Consider the following 27,086-nt stretch of genomic DNA (forward strand, 5'->3'; position numbering starts at 1 on the left):
TGGTCTAAAAAGCCTCCTTTTAATCACTAATTAATAGTAGAAAAGTCTACACCATACAAAAATATACCAGCAGGACAAAAAAAATGCAAAAAAGAAGAAAGAACAATACTTTCAAGTTGAAATCTACAATTATAATAAAAATACACCTACTTGCACCATATGCCTTTTTAAAGGGTCAGCTGGAGATTAAGCGAGAATGAAAACAACCATTTTAAACCATTTTAAACCATTTAAATTTGCATTTTACTGAAATAGCTGCATTAAGCTCTAGGCCTTCATCGCGGAGCAGCATTTCATATAACACACCATGACGGAAAGTGTGGTGGGACAAATCCACCTTGAATAGTCCTCCCACAGACCTCTCACCAAACCACAAAAAAAGGCTCAGCTGCACCACAACATCCCACTTAACCCAGAAAAAGTCATGAAAATCAGATAAATATGGATCAGATGAATAAATGATGATACAGAAGCAGGCAGAGCTGCATGGCAGCTTGTTCCTACTCCGTTTCAGTATGCTAACAGGTGTAACGAACCTAATTAAATATTGGATGTGCACAGGCCAGCCAGCCAGCCAGCTGCGTGGGTGGCCTGGAATGCAGGGAGGGAAGAGAAGAACAGCAGCTGCTCACCTGTCACTGCTACTGAACAACTGAACAGGACCAGTCTGCCTGCTTGCGCTCCAGAGCAGAGCCAAGTGTAGTTGCGCAAAGCTCTGTGATGGTTTAAAAAACACCACCACCAACACACACACCCTCCTCAGCAGCCCACCAGAACTTTACTCTGAAGAGTGGTAACAGGCAGAGTCCATACACATGACTGGTCCCGACTGTAAAATAGGTGAAAGGCCAAAAAAGCGTGTTGAGGAGAGGAGCTCCGCTGATGTTCAGTTGAAGGCTTGCTGCCTTGCTGCCTTGCGTCCCAAAGCTAGGGCACCACAGTGTAAGGCTGATAGGGCAACATCTTCTGCCGATCGTTAATAGCAAAGATCCACGAGGGCTTCACAAAGCTGAGGTTCTCATTCTCCAGGAGAGCCTGATGAGGAGAGTATGAATGTGTGTGAGTGAAAAAAAAATTCTCTTCTCAGGGGCTTTTATTTAAAAAACAAAACAAAACTGTCACTAGAATCTTCATGATGTACTGTAACTTTGCAACAAAATCTGCTGGGTTACAGTTAATGTCTTGGGTCAAAACAAAATACTTTAGAAGTCAACAGGAAACAAAACATCAGTGGGCAAAGATAAAAATGACTATTGTCTGAACATGGAGCATAAAACAAAAAATAAAACAAAGGGCACTTACTTCTTCAAAAGCATCATCCCAACCTTGACTGGTGATGACAAACTGAACCTTCTCATTCATGTAGTCCTCCACCGACCTGAAAGAACATAAGAAACACAGAGGAATTAAAGCATAAATACATCAATTACATCCATCAACATTAACAAACTAACTTAGCCTAACAAGGTTCCCAAGTGCATGGTTCCACGGCTTAACACTGCAAGAGTGGATAACCACAATGCTAAAAATAAGAATACATCATTTGAATAATAACCATCCAAGGAACCAAAGCCTGCAAGCAATGTGAGCTTTTGCCATCCAAACACTAAGCAATGTAACTAAATAAATATATATATATATATATATATATATATATATATATATATATATATATATATATATATATATATATATATATATATATATATATAAATAAATATATATATATATAAATATATAAATATATAAATACATATAAATATATATATAAATAAATATATATATAAATAAATATATATATAAATATATATATATAAAAAATATATATATAAATATATATAAATAAATAAATAAATATATATATATAGAAATATATATATATATATAAATAAATATATATAAATATATATATATAAATAAATAAAACACCAAAACATACCCAGTGTTTTAAAAATCCACTTTAATACATTTTTAATTAAATGTGCATTATATGGAGATGCTGTCTAAATTGTGCAATTTTTTTTTTACTTTTTTGCTTTAACTTATTTAATTTCATTGCTGATCAGTCAATTTGTTAATGATCTTTTTTTGTCAATAAAGCACATTCTGAACTGAGAAATGAGAGAACAGTGAACTCGTGTTCAGATGAGGTGCAGCTGGTCATTAGTTGGTGCTATTCTCCCTGAGATTCTCCATCTAAAGGCCTAATGTATCCCTGCAGTTTATTTAGGTTAAAAGTGCCAGTGTCCTACAGATCCCAGTTCCCTCGCTGCCTCCTAGCTCCTGTTCTCTTACCCATTAAAGGCAACGATGTACCGCTGGAGCAGACGCCTCTGGTTCTCTGCAAACTTGCCATACAGATAAAACCGCTTCCCTGTCAAGAAGTCTGAAAAACAAACACAAATGAATAACCTATACTAGTACAAACATATCTCCATCCCTCCTCCATCCTAAGTACATTAACTGTTTTTATTTAAAAAGTACACACCGTAAATGCAAGGTGTCTATGAGTAAGATTGACTGTCCAAGTTATTTTTTATATACGTCCAAAAGTTACATTTGTGAAATAAGTTCAATTATCCCTAAACTCAATTATCCTTATTTGCTCTAGCAATACCCCAAATGTGTTCCCCAAAAGTGCCACTAGGTTAAACGAGATTAAACGAGACAGAAAGGATGGCAATGCAGCCAGTGTGAGTGAGACAGAAGAAAGAATGATGGTGACCGACACTTCTATCTCCTTTTCAGGATGAGAAGAAGAGCATAGAGCAGAGCTCAGGGACCCACCTGGCAGTTCTGGAATGGGTTTATCCACCTCCTCCTCAGCATCCGTGTTCTCATCCGTGGAGCCTCCATATGGATCGTCCTCCGTCTCCCGCTCTCTTGCGCTCCTCCTGGACTCCTCTCTTACTACCTTCTCTTCTCTCTCCTTCCTCTGTGCCTCTACCCTGAGGAAAAGCCAACGTTGCACTCCGACAACCGCTACCACGTAAACTGTAAGCAAGAAACCAAAAGCCAGTGCTTTCGGGTCCTGAGGGCCAGAATATGTTTGCGGTGTGCTGTGTGGGAGTGTCGGGTCACTGGAGATATTGCCACTAAGTGATCGTGTATGAAGTGGGAGTACGTCATTGTGCCTCAATGATATGAGCAATAATATAACAGTGGCATGGAACCTTCCAGACTGGTCCCCACATTTCTGGGTTGCATTACTGAGGACAAAACAGGAAATAATTACACTGTGGACAAGATAGTGTCACTCTCAAAACACGGCTGTCTGTTCCAGTCAATCATCAATCAGAGGAAATCAGTCTGAGCTGTAATCAACAGGTCAGTTGTTCTGGGTTTTCATAAAGCTTCTCTTCATAGACCTGGAACCAGTTTAACCCATATGTGGAGATGTACATTTTCAGGGATGCAAAGCTACCAAACAGTGCCAATTCCAAACCCCGTTCTGGAGTGCACTACAATGCTCATTACCTCCTGAGTTCATCCTCAGTGTCCATGCCAGAGTCTTCCTCATCTTCATCTGTGGAGAAACCAGACACAGAGGAATGATCCCATTACACCAACATAGTACAGGATCCAGCCCTGTCTGAATACCTATTCTTTAAGTTGTTTAACCCATTAATCTATTTTTCTTTAAATAAATATCTTATTGCTATTGCTGCATCTATTCTGAGACATGATTGAACCAAAAAAAAAAAACCCCCTGCAGATTCATCAACTATCACTATGATCAACATATGCAGAGGAATACCCTCCACACTTCTGTCCACATCATATTGCTCTGATCAAACAAAGTGTATAACTGTTCTTTCCTTTCTAAATGTAACCTGACAAAAGCTAAATTGGAGAATAGCATTCTACTGATGTTAATCCCTGGCCCATCCATCCTCTCAGACAGTATGTTTGGGGGGTTGAATAGTAGCTGATAGGATGGAGACACACGCACGCGCACACACACACACGCATAAATGAGAAACATAACCAAGCGTCTTCCTAGCTACATGCAGCTTCGCTGTCCAACCCCTCCACTAGCCTCTTCGCTAGCAGCTTTGCACTTCACCATGCTCATGTTCACCCTCTTCCTCAAAACATCTATCCATCCCCACGTGCCTCCAAAAACCAAGCAGAGGTAAACCTCTTCCTGACCGGCCATTACTGTCACCTTTGGAGGCATGAGGTCCGAGATGCTTATTTGTCCCAAAAAGGTGCAAGAATTTAGTTAAGGTGTACTTTAGGAAAATGTTTAATTGCCATCCATTTGCCATATTCCATTGCCATATTCTAAATGGGTCTTTAATGGTTATCAGTTAAATGAGATAAATTAATTAAAATTACACTTAAATTATGGAAAATCAAAAATTATTGTGTTTGAGCTGTAAGCTTTTATTTTTGCTTAGACAAGTTAATTCTGCAACACTGCACAGATGAACAGCAGCATCAGATGAAACCAGTCAAGTGAAAAATGTTATGGTGCATCAGATCATTGCCAAATGAAGAACCATAGAACACAGTCAGACCAAAGGCTCCTCTCTTCTTCATCCCTCCCTCTCCACATTCTTAAGGAAAATCTGTCACACTATCATTCCTCCTGATCCCACCTACCCACCCTGCATTGGAAGTGTGACATCTTCACCTCCATCTTTGGTAGATCCCCTGAAAGGTTCCTCCGTCTTTGCTGAAACTTCCTCCTGATGCTTCTCGAGGGTACTCTGCCTCATCTCAGCGATTTTCTGAGAATTGCACCAGGGTGGTGGGGAGGAGGAGGAGAGTGAATGACTAGGAGGAAAAAGGACTGGAGTCACAATGACCCACACAACAAAGCCCCACATGCACGTACGCACACGTTTGCCTGCCACAAAGCAGAGGACAGTCCGTGCTGGCACAAAAAGGCAATAGCCATAATCACGATATTTCTAAGACAACATTATGCTTCCAAAGGTCATGTTAGTGGTTTTAATCAGTCGCTGAAGAGGCCAGTGAGGAAGAGGAGGGGCTGCACTAGTGCAAGAGGACTGCTGGGTGCACTCAGGCAGCTGCAGTGGCAGACCCACATGAGCGTGAGCATTGATCGTGGTGTTTTAAGCACGTGGTCAGTCACACCAAATGCTCCATGGCTGTTTACTCATGTATCCTTTTTTAATCTTATGACATTAATTACCTTTTTCTTCTCTTCACTTCTTCCATTTTTCTCTGGGGTACTCTCCTCTGAGCTGGACTCTGCTCCATCCATCAGATACCTTGAAAAGAACATTTTAACGCAAATGTTTACAGGAAATTAGTGCAATTACACAGAAATGGTCTGCTCCTATATCACAGCACAGAGACAGTGCCGATTCTCTATTTGCAAATATTCAAAAACATCCAGCACCGGCAATCCAATGGGCAAGAGTCTGTCAGTCATTCACTGTGGTCGTAACTATTCTCCTAGCTGATGTGATATAGCTACAATCGTTATGTGAGACAGAGTGTAACCAGTGGGAAACAGTTCAACAGCCATGTGAACATTCCCTTTCATTAGCATATCATCCAGAACCATTCATAGATTCATCTCACTCAGCTCAGCCTCTGGGAAATATCAATAGCACTCAAAGTATAAGAGTATACTCTCAGAATACAGATCTCTGTTGCTCGATTGTGTGCGTATGTATGCAAACATGAATTCTAATAGGAGTGTTTGGGGTGCTATTTGGAAAAGAATGTAAAAACGCACAGCTAGCTTCATCAGAGTGCCCATCATCTGTGTGTATGTGTGTCAGTGTGTGTGTACGTTTGCAGAGACAGACATGTGCATGACTGAATACACCATCCTTGTCTTCAAAGGAAGTGGTTGCTTTAATTACTCATTGCAGATGCAGCTTTTAAATACAGAATACATCAGAGCCACTCTCATTCAACACAATAGCATGTCTCTAACAGAGGGAGAGGGAGGTGAGAGAAGGGAGAAAGAGTGAAAGACAGATGAAAATTGCAAGAAGAAAGCAAAAATTTCAAAAGTATTACAATATCCTGATATTTAAGAAACATCGAGTGATTTTGTTAAACAATGAAATTAGTGATTTTCAAAAATTTTAGATGGTGTGTTCTAATCTGTACTGAGTAAATAAACATTACTATACTAAATAAATGTCAGTGATATGTATAATTATTAATTTTTATGCAAAGATGGTGAAAAGGCCCTTATCCTATGACTGATGCAAATGCAATCCTAAATGCACTATACAAAATAATGGAGCTTGGGGGCAAGTAATTATTTACTGTCTGGATATCTATAAATGATCAATGAAAACTCTGAATCAGATACAGTCAGAAATGCTAACTTCAGTCTCCTACTTCTCTTGCTGACTTGGAAATCAATCATTCATTATAACAATCTCTTTAGGTTTAGTTTGAGCGCCCTGAAAAAGCCGTGCACTTAGGGAGGAAATTGGTGAAATTTAAAACATTTACCATTCCCTCTCTTCAGTTACAAAATTCCCTGACTTAACAACTCTTACGGATTAACAAGTCAAATAACTAGGAAAAAAAATACATCGTTTTGCTTAATAGAAAACTGAATTGGATTAATGTGAATTTGTGATAACTTGGGTTAATGTGGAACTTCTGACTAATGGGGAAAAAAGCCTTGGTATTGCAAGAGTTTAGTAAAACATACAACTTTTGAAAAAAACTTGGCTCCTCACCCACCGTCTGTAGGAGATCTTCTGCTTCCGTTTGTGGCAATCCAGCACCCACTCTTTATGGACAATCAGACCCCCAGCAGCCTTCACCTGGCTGTACTTGGGGGTGTTCGCAAAGGCACAGCTACAGGGGGAAGCAGAGAGAAAGCAGATGCATCAGCATCAAGAACTCCCAGAGCTCTTCAAACACAGCACATCAATCACAGCCCTATAGATGCAACACAACACAAACATTACCACATACAGCACTGTCACAGTGAGCATTTAGTCGTCATGACCATAGTAGAATGGGAAACACTAATTTCTTGTTAATTTGCCTGGTTTGTTGGGAAATCTTTTACGTTTTTTTGGAAAGTAAATGTCCCATATTCCGCAGGCGACTCACAGTCCTGCCTACAGTACAGAAGGGTCCCCATGAAGGCCTACAGGGTTCAATGAGGCTGTGTGTGTGACATGTCCTACATGAGATGTGTGGAGTCAGGGGTCCAGTCAGGGCGGTAACGTGCCCCCATGGCCAGCGCCTTGTCTCTCAGCTCCCCACGGAACGGGTTCTGGAAGCCACTCAACACAAACACGACTCCCTCCATGATCTTGTTGAACGGGACATTCTCCTCACTCTTGGGCCTGGCTTTGGGTTTAGCGACACTCTCAGGCTTCTTCTCTGGGGTCTTCTGGGCAGAAGCAGCTAGAAGAGGGCAGAACAAACACAGATGAAGCAAGAGAACTACACTCTCCATATAACTAGTGACCTGTAACTTAACCCCCCCAAATGAATCACTCCCATCACATCCCCCCCTGTGTTGAGATAGACCTGCTTTGCCCTTAGCTGTGCTGGGGATGTGTGTATGAGCAGCACTGAGCTTGGCCTTAACAGAACTGGCTTGTGGGGATCCCACTGGACTTGGCTTCTTGGCTGGGGGTCCTGGAGCCTCCTGGCGCTCTTTAGTGAACTCAAACTTCCTTTTAACAGCAGCCTACAAGGAGGGCAAACAGTACATTGGGTCTGGTCCTGCTGATCTTTTGCAGAAGAGCAAACCCTTACTAATGAGTTATACTACAAGATTTAGAACAAAAAGGTATTCCTTTACATTAGCTGCCATCACCGTTTTAAACCAGTGTAAACGTAAAAAATGGCAAACAGTGGTAAAGTGGAAAAGGGCAAAAATCACACTCCATTTGCGTATTCATCTCCCCAGAACAGGGCAATGATTGAGCTGTAGGTGGGTAGCAGCAGTGAAGCATGGCAGTGATTGGTGGGTACCTGTGGTGAGCTGGCCTTTGAGGGGCTCGGAACGGAGGACTCTGACTGCAGTGCGGCTGCTGCATAGCTCAGTTTGGCACTCTGGGGAGAAACTGGCACAAACCAGAGAGTCATATTAGGTTAAAGCACCACATTACTGTTACAGTGAGTCATGTCATCTTTAAACACCACATGACTGCTGCAGTGAGTTGTGTGAACTTTAAACACCACATTACACCTATAGTGTCATGGTACGCACCCCCCCCCCCCCCCACAAACGTGAATGAGTGAGTGTGTGGTGTCATCTGCATGGTCATGCCCTCTCGGATTTCTCACCCGATCCTTCTTTTGTGTCATAATCGTGAATGAGCGAGTGAGTGTGTGGCGTCGTCTGCATGGCCATGCCCTCTTGATTTCTCACCCGATCCTTCTTTTGTGTCATTATCGTGCGTTCTATGTCTTGTCTTATAGTGGATGTTGTCGATATTTGAACTGTGTTAGCCTACGTGCACGTGTTCTTTGTTAAGTGTTTGAATAAACGTATGTTTCCTACGACTCATCCCCGCATCTGCTTAGCTTCCTCCCGTCACAGAAACACTGACCACTGAAGAATGCCTGGGACAAAATGAAAAAATGGAAGGGGAAGAAAAGATGTAAACGCCCTCCCACAGCCCTCGCAGGAGAACCCTCCATACTCTTGGGCACACTCCAGACACCCACAACAGGGGAGTGCCACTGGAGGATTTTGGGGACCCCAAAGTAGCTGCCGCTACCCAAGCCAGCAAAGGACAACACACCCCCAAGCTAGTCGGACTCCGACCCAGCTGACGAATGGGGGACTGGCTGGGGTTCCTTCTCTGTTTCCCGGACTGTATTCCAACCCTCTGTGTGGTGTTCACGTGCCTGTCCCTATTAAACTTAATCACTTTGTCCCCCTTTGTGTCTGTGCCCGTCCCAGTTAGTGTGTGCATCCCTGTGTCTCTCGTCGTCCTGGTCCCTGTCCTTTCCCCCGCTGTCTTGCTCATGCTGGCCTGCGCTGGGTCGCTCGGTCCTCCAGCCTTGCCGTTTGGTGTTGGTTTCAGAGCTCGCCGAGAGTCGCGCCATTGGGGAGGGGCTCAGTCACGTTACGACATCCCCCCCCACACACACGACATCCCCCCCACACACACACAAACAAACATCTCCGTGTGCGTGTGTTCGTTCGCCTGCATGGTCAGGCCCTCTCGTGTTTCTCACCTGATCCTTATTTTGTGTCATTATCGTACGTGTATACAAGTCTCTTGTCTTGGAGACAACATCCATTGTGGATGTTGTCGATGTTTGACCCGTGTTAGCCTGCATGCCACGTGTTCTTTGTTAAGTGTTTGAATAAATGTATGTTTCTGTTTCCTATGACATCCTGCTTATCCTCCTCCAGTCAAATGGTAATAGGATTTTACATTACTTAGGATGTTCATTCATAAATCAACATGATTAACCAACATATTACTTAGTAGCACTAAATACAATTTAATACTTTCTTAGTAGCTTGAATGGCCATACGACTGCAATAATCACCACTGTGCCATATCACATATGTACCTTGTTTGTTTATTTATTTATTCGTGGTTGCAGCACATGATGGGTGCCCTACCTTTGAGTCCTGCACCATCTTTGGCTGCAGCATCTCTGTTTAAGAAGAGGCTGCCAGGCTGAAGGCTAGAGCCTGACAATGGAGAGTCGTCCTTCACCCGGAACTGGCCCAGTTTAGTCAGCTTCTACCATATGCACAGAGCAGGCAAGAGACTGGGCTCACAACACAAGCAGATTCCTGGATATTCAGCACTGGGCTATCATTGCCATGTTCAATAAAAAGCTTTATGCTTCATTAAAAGTAAAAGAGCAAAGGGAAAACCGTAAATGAAAAGCCTTAATAGATTCCCCTGTATCGTGTATTATGCTAAAATTAAATGCAGCAGAAAAAGCATACTGTGAACCAAAATGTGTTGCTCACATGAAAAAGGTAGTTTGTCAAAACTATTAATCAATGAATTAAAGGGCCACTGTATGTAGGAAATGTCTCTTCATACTGTCACAAGTAGGTGCTGCAGTGCCACCTGCCAGGGTCTTAAATTGGCATGAACTTTCACCTAATTACTTCACATGTACCATAATTACACTTAGTGAGCCTTTAACGTAGACTCCATGTAGTAGATCTTTTATTCAAGTTAAATCTTTAAGTGTCATCAGCGTGACAGAGGGACTCACAGGTGGAGTATCTGCAGGGGTATCACTGTTGTCAGGCGGCGAGTGGAACTTTATAAAGGCGACTCCATATGCTATGGTCTAGGATTCAGAAAAAGAAAACCAAAACTTGAATCTAGTCACATTACTTGTATCCACAGAATTCAGATCCCCAGGGCTCCAAATGGCCTGACCTCTTGAAAGTGAGAGAGGAGGCTGACCTTGCTATATGGCTGGCTGCATACAATCTTTACCCGGTCCCATTTCTCCTGAGCGGTGGCCTTCACCAGCTGCTGGGGACCAAAGAATCGCACTCGGTTTGTGTTGTTGCCTGCCCGACTCTCAGTGGGGGACATGAACGATGATGTCACCAGCAACACCTTCAGGGGTTACACAGGAAGCATTACTGTCAGGATGAGGGTACCGACAAGCCTTTCCCTTTTGTGTGTCTGGGGTTTGGGGGGGGGGGGCAATACCTCAAAATCTTGATCTTTGACAGATGTTGAGTGTCCGACAAGCACCTCAATGAAGGCAGAACCCTCATTTCCAATATCTATACTGTGCACTTGCTCCTCTTTGTCAAACTAATGAATTCAGCAATTAAACACAAGGGAAAACTAGATTAGCATTAAACACTTACAGAAATAAAATGAAATAAGTTTGTTACACGATGGCATTCAGCAGTAAAGTCTCCCCATACTTGTAAAATGATTGAAGTTTGTTTCTCTCCTGGCCTTGCAGCTTTCCACTTCCTATAAGTGTCAGAGCTCAGCAGATTGTCTGCTTTGTGAGTCTATGCATGAAAACAAGAGTTTCCCAAATTACTAAAGTCAGAGGTTGAATTACTGGTTGAATTGAATTACTAAATTACTCGTTGAGGTTGAATTACTAAAGTCTATAGTTGAAATTAGGGCAAAAATATCTTAATTATGCACTTGATAATGTCAATATACTCACAGTGTCCTCACTGCTGCAGGAAACGACGTGCTTGAGTTTGATTTCAGGCATACTAGCTAGCTAGTATTCAGATGATTAACTTGCATATGCGATTATCAAACCTTAAATGCAACAAAATAGGCATTGCTGCATTAGCAAAGAGATTAAACAACAATCTAATAGCTGAGCTAAACTAATCAGGTAGCTAGATATGGTGTATTCAAGCAGTTAAATTCAACAACTGAACATGCAAACATGGGATGACCATTTGCTGTTTAGTTAGCTAGCTAGTTAGCTAGCTAGCTCTAACTTGCTGTAGCTAGGTGTCAAAAGGACACTGCAATTTTATACGCAGTAAACAAATCAAGAGGGCAATTAAGTTTCTTATACTAATTTGCTAGCCAACCAATTAGTATAGCTAGCTAGCCAATTATATACGGATGAAATATGAGTTTACAAGATACAACATAGACGTAAATAATCCCCCTTAGTGACGGACTTTATTCTAATGGTAACGCTATATAAGACAATACGATTGCTTGTCATGCTAACTGGCTAACTTACAAAGCGCACACACAAGGGAACGTTAGCTCGCTAGCATAAAGGAGCAATAGCTAACAAGTCTTACCTAGCTAACAATACAGTCCATGTATTGTTTGAGTTTTAAATGAAGAAAATTAATATTAAGCAGTTAAAATGTCTTTGGACATACAAGACCAATGCGCTCCACAGATCTGACACAACAGCTGAGTGAGCAGCTCTCCTCATCCAAAACTGTATATACGGTTTACGCGGCAACACACAAAAAGCAGTAGCAACTCCCTTTCATGAATAATGACGTAACTTCCGATTTGTCAATATATTTGCTGAAATTCATGGGGCCTCTAGCGGTAAGTACAGAGAAATGTAGTGCGTGTAGTTTGTGGCAAACCTTGCTCGAGGGCCAGACTGCAGCCCAGTTTGTTGGTTTCCGTGTTTAAGGACACCAGATTCGTTTAATTACCATATTTCAGATGGGGACCGGAACGTTAGGAAAGAAATCCCGTGATTGTTCCTCCAGTTGCGCGTCGTTGGGGCTGGCATAGTGCCGATATCCGGTACCTGGGAACAAAGGTAGCACGCACAGTCAACTCCATCTCAACCAGTAAGACCCACGCGACCAGCGACAGCTGTCCCCACTGGCACCAATCACGTGACAATATAGGGAAAGTAATTAAGTGGCCAGGGGAAAGACGGGTAATTAGTAAAATGAAGGCAAAGCCAAAAGAAAACGTTAAAAAAATTGTGCTCCGAAGTAAAGGAGGACGAGAGGGACTACGCATGCGGGACCATGCGTAGATGCAGGGAAAGGGCATCCAATCATCTCTTGAAAGCTGCAGTTGTGGGTGCCATGACAACGTCTTCAGGGAGGGAGTTCCACGAGTCTATAACCTTCCCAGAGAACGGAGCCTCAGGTCTGATGCGGTCTGACCTGGGCTTAGTCAGTTTCATAGAATATCCCGGAAGGGCTGGTAGGGGAGGTGGTGTAAATAGCCAAGTTAGGTCAGGTCCAACAACCTGCCACATATTCCAAAGGTTCTCAATTTGAAACAAAGTATTTGATCTTATCAAACACCTTGCAGAAGTCTATAAAGACTACATCCACAGCATGGCCCTGCTCAACCATGTCAGCCCACATCTCCTTGGCAGACAGCAAGTTTGTCAGGCAGGAATATCCCTTCTGAAAACCATGCTGAAGTAGATGGTGCCTAGTTAGATAATCCCCCATCTGCTCACGAACGATCCCCTCCATTAGCTTGACAATAGTCAAGCTAATCGGCCTATAGTTCATATAAATTTATCTATACATTTATAGACATATACAGGGATTTTGGGCCCAATGAACAGATATCACATTGGCACCACCACCACACCATCATAGGCCACACCAACCCTGAATATATAACACTGTGCAGACATGCAGAGTGATGTTAACCTTCAAAGAAAGGAATATGTAAAGCTGCAAAAATACCAGAGACTGAAATAATTTGGAAGGTTAATTCCAAGGTTGTCTCAGTGGTGATAGAGGCACCTTGGGCTTTGACTGCTAAACTGGAGGCTGGAGGAGGACGGAGTGTCTCCAACAGATCCCAGAACTAACAACATCAATCCCAGTCAAAAAGAACAATTCTGGGAACAGTGTATACTGACCCACACCTGATTGGCCTGAGCTTGAGGAAAAAGATATGCCCACCCTCCGAAAGGGTGAGAATATACTGACAATATACTAAAAAAAATAAAACAAAATATTGTCCTAAAAAAATATTTTCAAAATAGTGTAGCCTCAAATAAGGAGAGGATTCAAATTTCTACTTTTTTTAAACTTTCAATTTCTACTTAAATTCATATTACTAATATGATTTGAAGGATCAGTTTTGTTTCTCCAAATGAACAAAAAAAAATCTTAAGACGTCTTTTAGCTGACTAGCCTCTTTCTATATCTTTCTCTTCCCCTTTCCATTACCTTTTCCAGTGAAATAAAACACAAGCTTGTATAAAAGCTGAGTTGATACATTGTCAACTCATTCATGCTTTCACATATATGTGGGTAGCTCTATACTCGAAGAAAATACATTTACATAAAAGTGAGTAGCTTCTTAATATATTGTCTTTGGGTATATTTCCGCTTCAGTCAGCTGTTAAAAGCAGTTATTGTCTTCTTTATTGTTCACTTGGCAAATCCTTGTGTTTGTGTGTGTGTGTGTGTGTGTGTGTGTGTGTGTGTGTGTGTGAGCTGTGAATGTAAATGTGTTTGTGTGTGTATGCACCTGGATCTCCTCTTTTTTAAAGGACTATCATCAAGATGATCTGTTTCCCTCGCCATTTAGGAGTAATGAAGCTCTGTTTTTGCTGCATGGCTTTCATCAGCATATTGGGTGAGTACCAAATGTATTCAGTATTCAGACTATTTTCCAGACAATCTAATGTTTTATATACAGATACTTGCACAACAAAGTTGATATGAGTTGCAGCCCTAAATGTCTTAGAGGTCTTATATTCATCAATCTTGTTTATAGGAGTTCAGGGCAGTGAGTGGTCCGCGAGCATTCCTGCCTCTGTTTCTGGTCTGTCAGGTCTGTGCATTTACATCCCATGCAACTTCTCCTATCCTGGGCCGAGACAACCAGCTGGCAAACTCACAGGGATCTGGTTCCAGGGCAGTACAAATTTTCAGATATACAACAGCATGAATTCGGAGGTGGTAAACGCTCTGTATCTGAACAGAACCAGACTCGTTGGCTCTTTGGCCAGAAATGAGTGCTCCCTGAAAATAGGCCCACTGAGGTCTTCGGACGCCAAGATCTACACGTTTCGAATTGAGATACCGGACCTAGACAAATATTCATACTTGCAACAATCCACAACAGTCAGCATTATCGGTCAGCCTGCCACCTGGTCTAAAGTTTAGGACATTTATTTGTTTACTTTGTACATTTGAAGGCAGTTGCATGTATGTGATAAAATCACTTCGTTCACTGGTTTTCTTCATGGCAGATGCTCCTTCAGCTCCCTCCATGCAGTGTCCTGGCATCCTGGCTGAAGGCATTGCTGTCTCGCTTGTGTGTGCGGTAGTGCACTCCTGTCCTGAGGCAGCACCTGCCCTGCACTGGAGCTCCATCCGGGCTGAGCAGACGATTGCTCAGCCGCAGAGCCGACGCCTGCTCCAAAATGGCTGGGAGGAGAGAGTTGTGCTCAATCTGCTGCCCTCTTCTGGAAGCCATGGGGAAGTGCTGCGCTGCTCTGCTGTGTTTCCCAGCGGTCTGAGTCAGTTTGGGCCCGAGTGCAGGCTGGTGGTCGACTGTAAGTTAAATTGAGCTTAATTAATTAAGAGTGTGAATAGTGAGTTTTACTTTCTTTCCACACCCTTCTAATCAGACGTGCTGATTTACTATGTCTTTGTGTCAGATGCTCCCAAAAATGTGACAGTAAATGTGTCATCCCCACTGGACTCAGTCTTAGAAGGGAACACTGTGATTCTGTCCTGCCAGGCAGACAGTCACCCAGCACCGCACACATTCTCCTGGTTCCAGTGGGCTGCAGGTAGGGAACAACTTTTGACAGCCCAGAGGGGGCACGAGCTCTACATAAACAAGATAATTAGGGAGCCCGGCCAGTACTGGTGCCAAGCGGAAAACACTATGGGCATTGCTCACTCTCAACCCCTCCTCCTGGATGTGCTATGTGAGTTCATGTAATATTAATTCATTGTTTAATGAGTTGCTTTCATTCTGTAAAGGGTGTTTCTAAGTGTGATGTAGTGTGTGGTCCTCCTTGTGTGTTTGGTAGCTTTAAACACTGCATTGAGAATTTGATAGTGTTTGGTAGTATGAAGCTGATCTTTTCTGTTTCAGACCAGCCTGAGATCATGAATGAGAGCTGCTGCTCAGTTATCTCTGAGCAGGAGCTGGAGCTGAACTGTGTATGCATTGCCCATGGCAATCCAAAACCCTCTATCAATTGGACTTTCATGCATTCACATGAGCCAATAAATGGTGAGAATGAACTGTGTGAGGATGAACAAATGCAGTGGCAGGTCTGACACTCTTGATAATAACAATGATGTAAATTATTAATGATAATGTAAATAAGGAAAAAGCTACACTCCTATAGCAGAGTATAGCATCAATACACTGCCTGAGATTTCTTTTATGAATGTATTTGAAAAATAAAGCGTCCACTTGTATTTCTAGGTCAAGTGGACTCGTCTCAGTCAGGAGGCCATAAAGCTGTAGTAAGCCTCAATACTTCAGTACTGTGGAACAGCACAGCAAAAGAGCTAGTCATACTGTGCATGGCTGAAAATAGCTTGTCATCCACCACTAAAGCCTTCACACTGACTCTCAACAGTGAGCTAACTTCACACAGTTAAATTCTATTTACATTCTTAGCTATTAGTGAGCTAACTTTTCATTATTAAATGCTTTTTATATTATCTAATAGCAAGCTAACTATACACTGTCAAATACTTTATTATTAGCTTAGTTTGAATTTCTTTTGAGTCTGAATCTGTGGCTGGTGTACAGTATATTGTCTCTGTCTGAATGTAGTGTCCTATATCCTCTCCACAGCCACATTGAATGCATTTGTCCTATCTGATACTGGCCCCACCTTGGGACTGTGGGGTCCCATGATGGGTCTGACTGCAATAACCATGCTCCTCCCACAGTGGCATTGTGGTAAGTGCTTTGGAAAAACCATTCAGCCCAATTCAAACCTGTTGGGCCCTGTTTTATTTTAAAGGCTCTTTAGTTAACATATATAATGGCACTGACTAAATGGGCAAAAGGGACAGGTAACTAAAACACAGACTCCACAATGATGGTAATGGCTACTCTAAAGCCAACAAACTGGAAAAAGCATGTGACTAATTAAATAAACACAAACGCACACAAATCAACATTTTAACATTAAATGTAAACTAGTTACAAGCTGCAGGGAGGTGCACAGTATCCTGTGAATACTCACTGTGCTCCTCCCTGCTCGCTCTCTCTCTCTCTCTCTCCCTCTCTCTCTCTAAACCAGTCACCACAGTATTTTATAATCAATACAATATTTTACTGGCAGCCAATCTAATGTAGGTAAGATAGGAGTGATGTGATTAAACTTTCTAGTTCTAGTAAAAACTCCAGCTACTGCATTTTGAACTAACAAGGGCTTGTTTATGAACTTCTGGTATAACCAGATAGTAAGGCATTAGAGTAAAGTGTAAAAGTAATAAACACATGGACCAACCTTCCTCCATCATGTAATGATAGTATATCTCTAATCTTTGCAATGTTTTAAGGTGTAAAAAGACTGTCCTAGAAATATTATGAGCTTCAAAAGAGAGACTGGAATCCATAGTTACACCATGATCTTTAATTGTTTAATTGATGTAACTGAAAGACCATCAAGGATTATTACATAATTATTACATAATCATTACAATCCTAATTATTATATAATAATTACAAAAATCTTACTCATGGCTGCCTGTGGGCCTATTTTTAAAAACCATAATTAAGTAAGAGAAAGTTTCCCAACATCCATTGTCTGATGTCCTTTACATATTGTTTAATAATATTATGTTGATTTTATCACAGTTGGTACCTCCTAGCACCCATGTTTCTATGGTTTTCCTGTCTCGGGTTATTGTTTTGCATCCGTTTCTTAGTTTTGTTTTCTCCTCCCCTAGTTAGATTTTCATTACTTTCACCTGTTCCTCATTTCTAGCTTTGTTATGTTTAGTATTTAAGCCTTGTGTTTGCCATGTTTCAGGGCTGCTCATTGAAAGCCCGTATCTGCTCATTGAAAGTCTAAGTAGTGCATGTAAGTTGAGCCTCCGTTTATGTGATTTGTAAGTCTGTATGTCAGTTTAGCCGCCGTTTGCTATTTTTAGTTGTTCATGTTTCCTAGCCGTCGTTTAGCCTGGCCTCTGTTTAATATCCTAGCCCTTATTTTTGTGTTATGTATTCTTAAACTCTCCGTGTTGGTAACTTGACCCTGGACTACCCTAACGACTCTGAATTTTGATTTGCCCTTGATAAATTTTGCTCTTCTCTGCAAATGCGTCCGCCTCCTTACCACTCACTGTTACAGAAATGTAATCTGGTTTTGCTGAGATAATAAAAGACAATTTATCTTTACTAAAGTCATCTCTGTACTGTGGCAGCCTATATCCCAACTGAAAATGTTAATGCATGTGATTTCCTATACAAGTGTGAGCTTAGCTGTTGTGCAACAGCTTTCTACAACATGTTAGATATAAAGGGAATATTTGAAATAGGTCTATAATTTGACAGGTCATGGGGTCAAGATTAGATTTCCTGATAAGGGGCTTGATTAGAGCTACCTTAAGGGTTTATAGTATATAGTGAAGACTATTAGAAGAGATTTTTATTGTTAAGAGAAGATTTATTTCTTTTGACATTTCTTTAAACTCAAGCCCAAGAGGAAGGTGTTCAGTTACAAAGAGGAGACAGGAAGAGTTGGTCAAATGAGGCCAAGGCTAAAACCAGCACTGAAAAAGACAACTAAAATGAAAGCTCTGAATTAAGACTGAATCAAATGTCTCAATTGTATGACAAACCATACTTTTGAATATCAGTGATACTCCAGTGATACCCCACATTAGCATAAGGCTGACGTTTTGAAATTTAAAACTGCAACCACATCAGTGTTCCTAATGCATATTAATAGAATGTTTCGTCAATTATTGTGAACAAAAGATTTAACTTAATATATTTTACCTGACATGCAAATTATGCCATACCATGCAAGTACTTTAACAAAGTTTTTCTCTTTTTGTAATTGTCATACCAATTTAACTGGAGATATAAAAAGTACAATTTAAAAAGTAAAAAAAACACATGAAGAACATGAAGCAACAGCATGTCTTGTAATGCTGAATGATGGCAGAGTGCTGACTGCTGACCAGCTATTCAGATGACTTCCACATAGACAGCAGTGTCTATGTCTGTAGCTGAAGGCTGCTGCCTGTCCCTCTCTCTCTCATCTGCAGGGATGGCTCGGTCTCTCTCCTGGTGAGGTCTCTGACGTCTGGCTCCTCTCCTCTGTCTCTTATGGATCTGAAAGGAAGACAGACTGTCCAAGCTGTCCTTCACCCCCGGATAAACTGCTTCTACTGCCTTCCATACAGATGCTTATTGCATTCCTCTGTTACAGGAGCTAAGTTGCTTTAATTGTGATCCTCCATATATGTTTTTATGGATGAATGTGTGTCTGCACCTGTTTGCTGTGGACAAAACACGGTGTACAGTTTTGGTAGATGAGTTGGTAGCTGCCGTTGGTGTAGATATGCGTGACCTCAGAGCAGTTGATATAGAGGGGTATGTGGTCCTGGTAGATATTAACACTGTCTGGGAATACAGGAGATCTGCAGGCTACCACCCGACTTCTTCTAATGGGGATCATAAGAGACACTTGGTCAGTGCTGTTTTGGGTTTTTCTGATCAGGAAGATATATTTTCTCCAGCCTAATTCACTCCACCTGGGTATTAAACCACAGAAGAGTTCCAGACTGCCTAGATGGCACTTACCTTCTTCCTGCCCTCCTACAACCACACAGGAGCAGAATGGAAAGGAAGAAGAGGAAGGATAACATGCCAAATCCTACAGGCATTGGAGACCACAGCAGACTGTCTACAGGGCAAAATATACATGCCCCAGTACCCAAAAACAATACACACACACACACACACACACACACACACACACACACATTTTCTTACTATACTGTACATACAGTACCATATGATAAACAAAGCACATCTTAACAGAATCATTGTTACTAAAATATTCCAAAGCAAATAATATACAGTCAGTTCACAATAAAATACCTACTCTCTATAAACAGACTGGTGCATATAATGCCCTTCCATTTAAAACATACAGTACACAGACAGAAAGCCACCCACACCCACACACCTTTCATGTCCTGCATCAGTATGTAGGAGTCATTGCCGAGGCTGTTGATGGCGTAGCAGATGACGGGCAGAGGGGCAAGAGCCAGCCCCTGGAGCACCTCCTGCAGGGTGTGCTCTGAGTATGACGAAGAGACGTTGTAGTCCCTGGGTGGAACGCTGCCGTTCACACTCCAGGTGACAGCTGGGCGAGGGTTCGAGTCCACCATACACTCGCATGTCAGCCGCTGCCCGTCCCACTCACAGGAGGAGGAGTTATGTACAATCATTGGGGTGTCTGAGGTTACACACACTCATTAGAGATCGCAGGGGTGTCTGGGGCTATGCACACACACATTATCATTTGCAGACACAGAATCTACAGCCCACCTATTCTGTTGTGTTTTCTTATTCTAGAATTAGAATTCTGCAATTCTAGAATTCTCATTTGAATATAATCTGTCTAGTTTGATACAAGTGTCTTGTCTGTCTAGTCTGATATAAATTAAGTATTTTTCAGCATGAATCTTGGCTTGGATTATGGTGTGTTAGAAAGCTGGAATAAGGTTAAAACAAATATGTACACATCATGTAAATAAAATGAATACTCTCTAGGAGCTAAATATAAAAATCCATTCGGAAATAAAATCGTGTGATATGCATTTATATACCAGTAAAAAAATGAAAGTACATAAAAGTTCTGTGAACAAAACGTGTGTGTAAGTAAACTAGTAAACAGTATGTGTGTGTGAAGTCTACTCTCTGTCTCCATTGTGCAGCAGGTGGTAAGTGAGAGAAGTGGTGTGCATCACTCACACTGCACATTTAGGGGGGTGGGACGGGAAGTTGCCCTGCCCAGCGTATTCCACACAGAACACTGTACTTTCATATCCCGGGTGACATTCAGGATGCGGATGGTGGGTGTGCCATTCATCAGGGTCACTCTGTCACCTGACTGAGTGTAAGACCAGTGGTACCCAGTCACTGGTGGCTCAGCCTTACATACACAAGCCAGCTGGGCACTTCCTCCTTCCCTCACAGAGAGAGTATGGATCTCTATGGAGACGTCAGTGGGTGGGACTGCAAAAAAAGCCAGAAATACTGAGCCTTACTCTAGTGTGTTGTATATTACTGAAACAGGAATCCTCAAACCCACAGCCCTTACACTGCAAGTTCTTAAATAATCCCCCTTTTAGGAATCTGGTGCCATGACCCTTGAGTCAATCAGCTGCACAAGGATTTCAGTCCCAGAACTGGGGCTCCCATGCTCTGCATATTTATGCGCCACTGCTTTAAGACACCTAATTCACCTCATGAAGACCTTGACCATTACCTGATAAATTGAATTAGGTGTGTTAGAGCAGGAAGTGCACAAAACAGTGCAGTGCAGTCAGTCCCACGCTCTACTCTAGGGCACATCAAGCAAATTCCCTTTAGTTACCATTTATTATATAGAGCATGTACGCATTTAGTGTGAACTCTGAATAGACAAGTTCAGAGCAAGACTTACAGTTCACATGAAACTCTTTGGTTGTGGATCTTTTCCTGTTGCCTGGATACACAGCCTCACATCTCACCCTGGGCTTGACCAGGTGAGAGGCAGTGAAAGATAGAGAGGAGAGGAGCATGGGTAGCTGGCTCTGTACCTGGACTCTCTCCGTCTCTCCGTGCACGCTGTTGCCCTGCAGCCCTCCTCTCTCCCACACCCACTGTAACCTGGGGGGCTGGGAGGGGCAGCTCACCTTCACTGAACAGTTCAGTACAGATACCTTCCCAGCAACCACTACCTTTGGGGCTAAGAGTTCTGGCTGCTCTGGGACCTCTGGTGAAGAGACACAATAGTGTATGCATGGAACAAATGTTGGTGTCTATGGTGTGGTGCTAATGTCTTACATGTGGTATTTTAAAGTAATAACATGGTGTTTTATTAGTGTGAATTTGAGTAAACTGAAAAGTGTTAATATGTAGTACAGGTCTGAATTAAAGAGGTAAGAGTACAGTGGTGACATATAGTAGAGAGAAACTCACTGGTCATGGTCAGATGCACGGTCTTGGCTCTGCCCCATGATCCTCCTTGCTCTTTGAGCTGTATCTCGTACATGTCTGGGTCTTTCGTGCTGACATTAGTGATGGTGAGAGAGCAGTCTCCCTTGCTCAGGGTCCCTACAAGAGCCACTCGCCCTGCAAAATGATTCTGTCTACTCCACAGGGGCTCTCCTGCATCACTGCTGAAGGCCGTGCTCCTCAGGCTCATGATGGAGGAGCGGTACCTCAGCCTGATGTCCACCTGCCCTGCAGTGGAGTGTGGCTGGAAGGAGCAGGGGAGGAGAGCACAGGAACCCAGCTGGGCAGACACTCTGTCTGGGGCAGAGGGCAAGAGAGCAGGGGGCCTACTCCACACGCACACTGGAGGCACACACAAACATCATGGTTCACAGAGCAGCTGCAAAGGCAGGGTGGTGTGATGGAAACTACCAGACTGCACTTCAGCAGATCTGGGAGGCTCAAGGATGAGAAATGGAAATCTCAGCAGATCAGCATGCGTCAGTTACAGTGACTCTCTGACAAAGGGATTTCACAACACCAGTAAAACAGGAACAAGTGGAAGCAAGAAACAAAGCACTACATCTTCACATGTATGCAAACCTTTGAAAATCTACAGGATGTCTTCGTGTTGCTAAACTAATATTAAAATTAATGCACAACAAAAATACCTTTTATATATATATATATATATATATATATATATATATATACACACACACACACACACACACACACACACACACAGTTATGTGCAAAATAATAGCAGTGTGTTTAAAACAACTGAGAAAAAGCTCAATCCTCATAATAGCATTTATTTCCATATACACAAAGGCACTGGGAGCACTGCACATTCAATTCCAAATGAAAAAATGAACGAAATATCAATTTTTATACTGAAAATGAAGAAAAAAGAATAATGGGCTGTTCAAAAAAATAGCAGTATCTTCATTTTCATTTACAAATTCAAATATTTACAATATAAACTGAAAGTTGTTTACAGATTTAGCTTTTCTGTTGATCATTGAACTAATATTTAGTTGTATAAGCTTTATTTCTGTTATTGCTTTAAATCTGTGTGGCATGGAGTCAACTAATATCTGACACCTGTGAACAGATATTCCAGCCCAAGATGATTGGACTACATTCCACAGTTCTTGAATTTGCATCAAAAACAGCATTTTTGATGTCACTCCACAAATTCTCAATCAGATTGAGGTCTGGGGATTGGGCTGGCCACTTCATAACATCAACATCTTGTTGGTCTGGAACCAGGATGTTGCCTGCTTGCTAGTGTGTTTGGGATCGTTGTCCTGCTGAAACACCAATTTCAAGGGCATTTCTTCTATTCAAACTGGTCCATGGTGCCTGGTATGCGATAAATGGGTCCGACTCCAAAGTATGAGAAACATCCCCAAACCATTATACCTCCATGTTTTACAGTCTTCACAGTGTACTGTGGCTTGAATTCAGTGTTTATGGGTCGTCTCAGAAACTGTCTGTGGCCTTTAGACCCTATAGCTGATCATTGGATGCTTCTTTGCCATTCTTGTTATTCTATGATCTACACGGAAGGTAGTTTTTCTTTTCCTACCACATGTTTCGGATTTTGTTTGCCATTTTAAAGCATTTGAGATCATTTTAGCTGAGCAGCCAATTATTTTCTGCACTTCTTTATATGTTTTCCCCTCTCCAATCAACTTCTTGATCAAAGTTCTTTCTCCTTCGGTACAATGTCTGTAATGACCTATTTTATTCACTGAGCAAGGGTTAAAACCAGCAGGTACAACATTTGCTGCCCTCCTTCATTAAATAAGGACCATAATTGACACCTGTTTCTTCATAGAATGAATGACCTCACTAATTGAACTCCACACTGCTATTAATTTGAACACGCCCCTTTCATTAAATGAGTAAATTACACCCAATTAGCAGCATGCATGTCATGACTGTTGATTCTGTTGGTTGGCCATTACTTGGCTACACCTAGTCATGAATTTTTCCCCCATGTTGCATTATCTTTTCCGCCAAAATCAGTAATTAAATACATAAGTGATGTTGCACATAACTGTATATATATATATATATATATATATATATATATATATATATATATATATATATATATATATATACACATATATATACACATATACACACACACACACAGAGAGTCCGTGCATAGTATAAAATACCAGTGCCTGGAAAAAAATATAAAAATCACTATTTTCTATCCTATCCCAGAGTGGATGTCCAACCTTCCAGTTTTATGTCATAAGAAAGAAAGAACATGTGATAATGTCATAAGAAAAAAGGACTTACAAAACATAATGGCAGAGATGAGGATGGTGAACCTGAGAGCCATGTCTCTGTGCAGTCTGGAGAGAGACAGCTGGATGCCAGACAGTGGTGATTAAACACACAGCAGAGCAGTAATGGAAGATCCTTTCCAACTCTGGTGTAAAGAGGAACTCCATTTAAAAAACCATGCCTGTTTCCTCATACATATGTCCCACCTACGCAGTACTACCCACCCAGACCTCGTTCCTATAGAGGACGAGTAACGTGAAGACAGTGTCAACCACAATCACACTAGAGTCAAAAACTTTGAATATTGCCACATTACCATTTTGATAAATAACATTTAGTTAAATTAAGCTAGTAACAGATAGCTTTGTCAGACAGAGATTGATGAATAACTGCAGCAGATAACACTGATAAAAAATATCTCTGTATTTTATCCCATGGTCCTCTATAGTGAGCAGAATCAGGGCTCATGTGAATAAGGTGCAATAGAGAGAAATGTAATCTGGGCTTAGCTCCCTACTATCAATATCATTATTTTCAAAAGGATTTCAAGATGACTAATCCTCTCAGCAAACCTAAAGTGCTGATATATTCTGGTCTGAGGCTTGGATAAGGTTGCATGTGAGTATGACTGAATCAGCCTTGTGCCTCATCCAACTTCCTCCTAATTGCCCCTCACTAACTCGTATATATGACTGCAACCCTACTGACCATTCAAAGTGTTTACTTATTAAAATATAAATCATCATTGATGACAAATTCATTATTGGTATTGCCATTCCAAAAAATAGCTAGAGGTTTTCAGTACTGTGGGTAAGAGTTGCTGGGAATTCAGTTAGTTTGAAGTCGATTGAAAATGGGCTAAGTAAAACATAAGTCTGAGTGAACTAAAAAATTACTATTTAACATGACATGTTGCAGGCACAGAGCAAGATGCAAGTGAATGCAACAGAGAATTGTTTTAATGAAAAGCCCAAAAGCAGAGAAAAAGCCCAGACACTTCAAAAATGGGAGATCACCATAGTAGTGAAGACACACCACCAGTGTGTGTTGTTTGGTATATTTTACAAGACAACATGAGCATACAAGGAAAGTTGCAGAGAAAGTTAAAGTAGTTTCTCAATACTTCCACTGTAGATATTCTTGCAATTTTACACTGCATTCATTCCTCCATTAGTGAATTATGAGTCTATAGTGTAACCTGGTAACAATGCCTTAGAACTTATGTAGTTAATGAGTTTACAGTTTTACATAAAAACTAATTTTTGAATTATTATTATTATTATTATTATTATTATTATATTAAATGAACAGAACATGTATAATTTTCTTTATCTATTTACTCATATTGATAGAATTTATAAGGAAAACATCTGAGGTGACTACACTGAAGATCCCACTACACTGCACATTCTGAAGAACCTTGTTGTCCACGGTGCCGGCTAATGTTTCCATCATTGTCAGGGGCCATGATGTATTGACAAAATATAGAAACATAACCAAGACTTGCCCACTGCTGATGGAACTGATGTATGTCTTAAATCAGAACCTAAATGTTAAATGTACACCTCACTTACATTAAAACAGCTGTTTTGGAAGGCCTTTTTAGACTCAGGCCTCTGAAGGGACCAGAGCCCTGCCGAATCAATTGTGAACTGTTTGGCAATTTCATCAGTACAACCCAAACTATGCTGTCAATATGCATTCCATGATATGGAATACGAGATGCAATTCTACAACACGGGAAAAGCCATCCTGCTGAATTCACATCCACTGAACTGGTGGAAAGAAAATGAGCATCTAGTCCCACATTTCTCCAAGCTCTCCAAATGTACCATACTCTCATTGTACAAGCAACAAGTGTGGCAAGTTAGGGAGTGTTCTTAATGGCAGGAGACACTGTGACAACTCAAAGAGTAGCCCTCTCTCTGGAGAATGTCAACATATTCATCTTCTTAAAGAAGAATTTTAAAATGTAAATGTCAGTGACAGTTGTCAGACCATAAAAAATGAGAGTTAATAGCATGGTACATGTTCAACTGCTTATTATTCAGATATTAGTTTGTTAAAGCTGTTCAAAGATCGTGACGAATACAGCAGTCTTTTAAACACATTAATCTATCAAAGGCCATTTGTATATTACAGCCAGGCTGCTTGACCAATTTGTTTTTGTTAACTATTCCAGTATTCTTCCTCAACAAGGTTTTCTGGTTGTTGGCTTGATTGGCACCTGCTGGTGTTTGATGAGAAGAGGGCACACCACAGTTAAAAGAAGAGTCTTAAATGGCAGAAGCCACCAGAAACTGAATGTTATGTTGTAAAGTACCCTTCTAGTAGCGCATCTTTTTCTTTTGTGTTTAAAAGTCTGTTTGCAATTGACTGGTAAAATAAGCTATTACATTTTCAATAAATAATTTATTTATTACTTGACCATATGGCTTTAGTGTTGTACATAAAACAATTGCGTTTATATAACACATGATACTGTAGCCTACCTATAAAAAAAAATGCAAATGACAGTTGTCAGGTGTCACGGTTGGTCTCTCATATCGTCCATGTTCCATGGTTTCCCGGTCATGTTCCTTTCTCCATTCCGTTCCAATCCTTGTTATGGTTTTCACCGTTCATGATTTGCACATGTGCCTTGTTTAATGTTCATTAGTTAATGTTTTTAAATCCTCTCTGAGGCCTTGTATTTTTCTGTTCATTGAATGTTTGTATGTAAGTTTGTAGGTAAACCTGGCTATGTTTGAAAGCCTATCTGTTTTTCGAAGCCTTCGTTTGTTATCCGTGCGTTATTATATCCGTTTGCTTATTGTTAGCTTCGTGTCTTATAACCTGCTTCTCCTGTTTGCCTTCGTGTGCTTTTAATTTGTTTATCATGTATCCTCGTAATCTCCGTATTGGTAAATTTACCCTGGACCGTCGTAGTGACTCTGAATCTGGATTTGCTCCTAATAAATCTCGCTCTTCTCCGCACGTGTCCGCCTCCCTACAGCTCACCGTTACATCAGGATGTAAAACCAATTACTTGTTTATCTTTACAAAAAGACTTGATGGTTCCTTCAAAGAACTCCCTGGTATCACCATCTGAAGCTGCCCGTAGCCTGGCCATAACTTTGGACAACCAGGGGTCGTTCTCAACTCATGTTTCAAATCTAAGCCGGCTTTGCAGATTTATCCTTTATAACATACGAAGGATTCGGCCCTTTC

General features: G+C 41.3%; 3 protein-coding genes across 12 annotated transcripts; 1 reads left to right on the forward strand and 2 right to left on the reverse strand.

Moving 5' to 3' along the window:
• xrcc1 (X-ray repair complementing defective repair in Chinese hamster cells 1) lies at positions 1–11,899 on the reverse strand. 6 transcript variants are annotated; one of them, XM_035526634.1, is made up of 18 exons: positions 11,795–11,899; positions 11,104–11,204; positions 10,847–10,939; positions 10,623–10,730; positions 10,368–10,526; positions 10,171–10,248; positions 9,557–9,680; positions 7,945–8,036; positions 7,495–7,657; positions 7,146–7,368; positions 6,691–6,807; positions 5,165–5,243; positions 4,613–4,736; positions 3,478–3,526; positions 2,788–2,948; positions 2,296–2,386; positions 1,303–1,378; positions 1–1,035 (listed from the first exon to the last, which is right to left on the reverse strand). In XM_035526634.1, exons 2-18 carry the CDS (start codon positions 11,152–11,154, stop codon positions 928–930), a joined length of 1,896 nt encoding a protein of 631 aa, XP_035382527.1. In that variant the 5' UTR covers positions 11,155–11,204; positions 11,795–11,899; the 3' UTR covers positions 1–927. The 6 variants fall into 6 exon arrangements, 4 of the variants coding, with proteins under 4 accessions (XP_035382527.1, XP_035382529.1, XP_035382528.1 ...); XM_035526636.1 differs by having other exon boundaries at positions 7,561–7,657; positions 11,711–11,899; XM_035526635.1 differs by having other exon boundaries at positions 4,640–4,736; positions 11,711–11,899.
• Positions 11,900–13,621: 1,722 nt separating this feature from the next.
• Positions 13,622–18,824, forward strand: LOC113574423 (myelin-associated glycoprotein-like). 5 transcript variants are annotated; one of them, XM_035525823.1, is made up of 10 exons: positions 13,660–13,706; positions 13,950–13,997; positions 14,139–14,501; positions 14,617–14,922; positions 15,028–15,303; positions 15,474–15,614; positions 15,813–15,968; positions 16,191–16,298; positions 17,380–17,430; positions 18,623–18,824. In XM_035525823.1, exons 1-10 carry the CDS (start codon positions 13,664–13,666, stop codon positions 18,646–18,648), a joined length of 1,518 nt encoding a protein of 505 aa, XP_035381716.1. In that variant the 5' UTR covers positions 13,660–13,663; the 3' UTR covers positions 18,649–18,824. The 5 variants fall into 5 exon arrangements, with proteins under 5 accessions (XP_035381717.1, XP_035381716.1, XP_035381718.1 ...); XM_035525824.1 differs by lacking the exon at positions 18,623–18,824 and having other exon boundaries at positions 13,622–13,706; positions 13,912–13,997; positions 17,380–17,765; XM_035525825.1 differs by lacking the exon at positions 17,380–17,430.
• LOC113574422 (kin of IRRE-like protein 2) lies at positions 18,001–24,006 on the reverse strand. Its single transcript, XM_027005345.2, has 8 exons — positions 23,889–24,006; positions 21,552–21,929; positions 21,034–21,345; positions 20,340–20,603; positions 19,549–19,821; positions 19,161–19,263; positions 18,850–19,021; positions 18,001–18,689 (listed from the first exon to the last, which is right to left on the reverse strand). Exons 1-8 carry the CDS (start codon positions 23,929–23,931, stop codon positions 18,543–18,545), a joined length of 1,692 nt encoding a protein of 563 aa, XP_026861146.2. The 5' UTR covers positions 23,932–24,006; the 3' UTR covers positions 18,001–18,542.
• Between the last annotated feature and the right edge of the window lie 3,080 nt (positions 24,007–27,086).

Source organism: Electrophorus electricus, chromosome 5 (genome assembly GCF_013358815.1).
Source record: "Electrophorus electricus isolate fEleEle1 chromosome 5, fEleEle1.pri, whole genome shotgun sequence".
NCBI lineage: Eukaryota > Metazoa > Chordata > Actinopteri > Gymnotiformes > Gymnotidae > Electrophorus > Electrophorus electricus.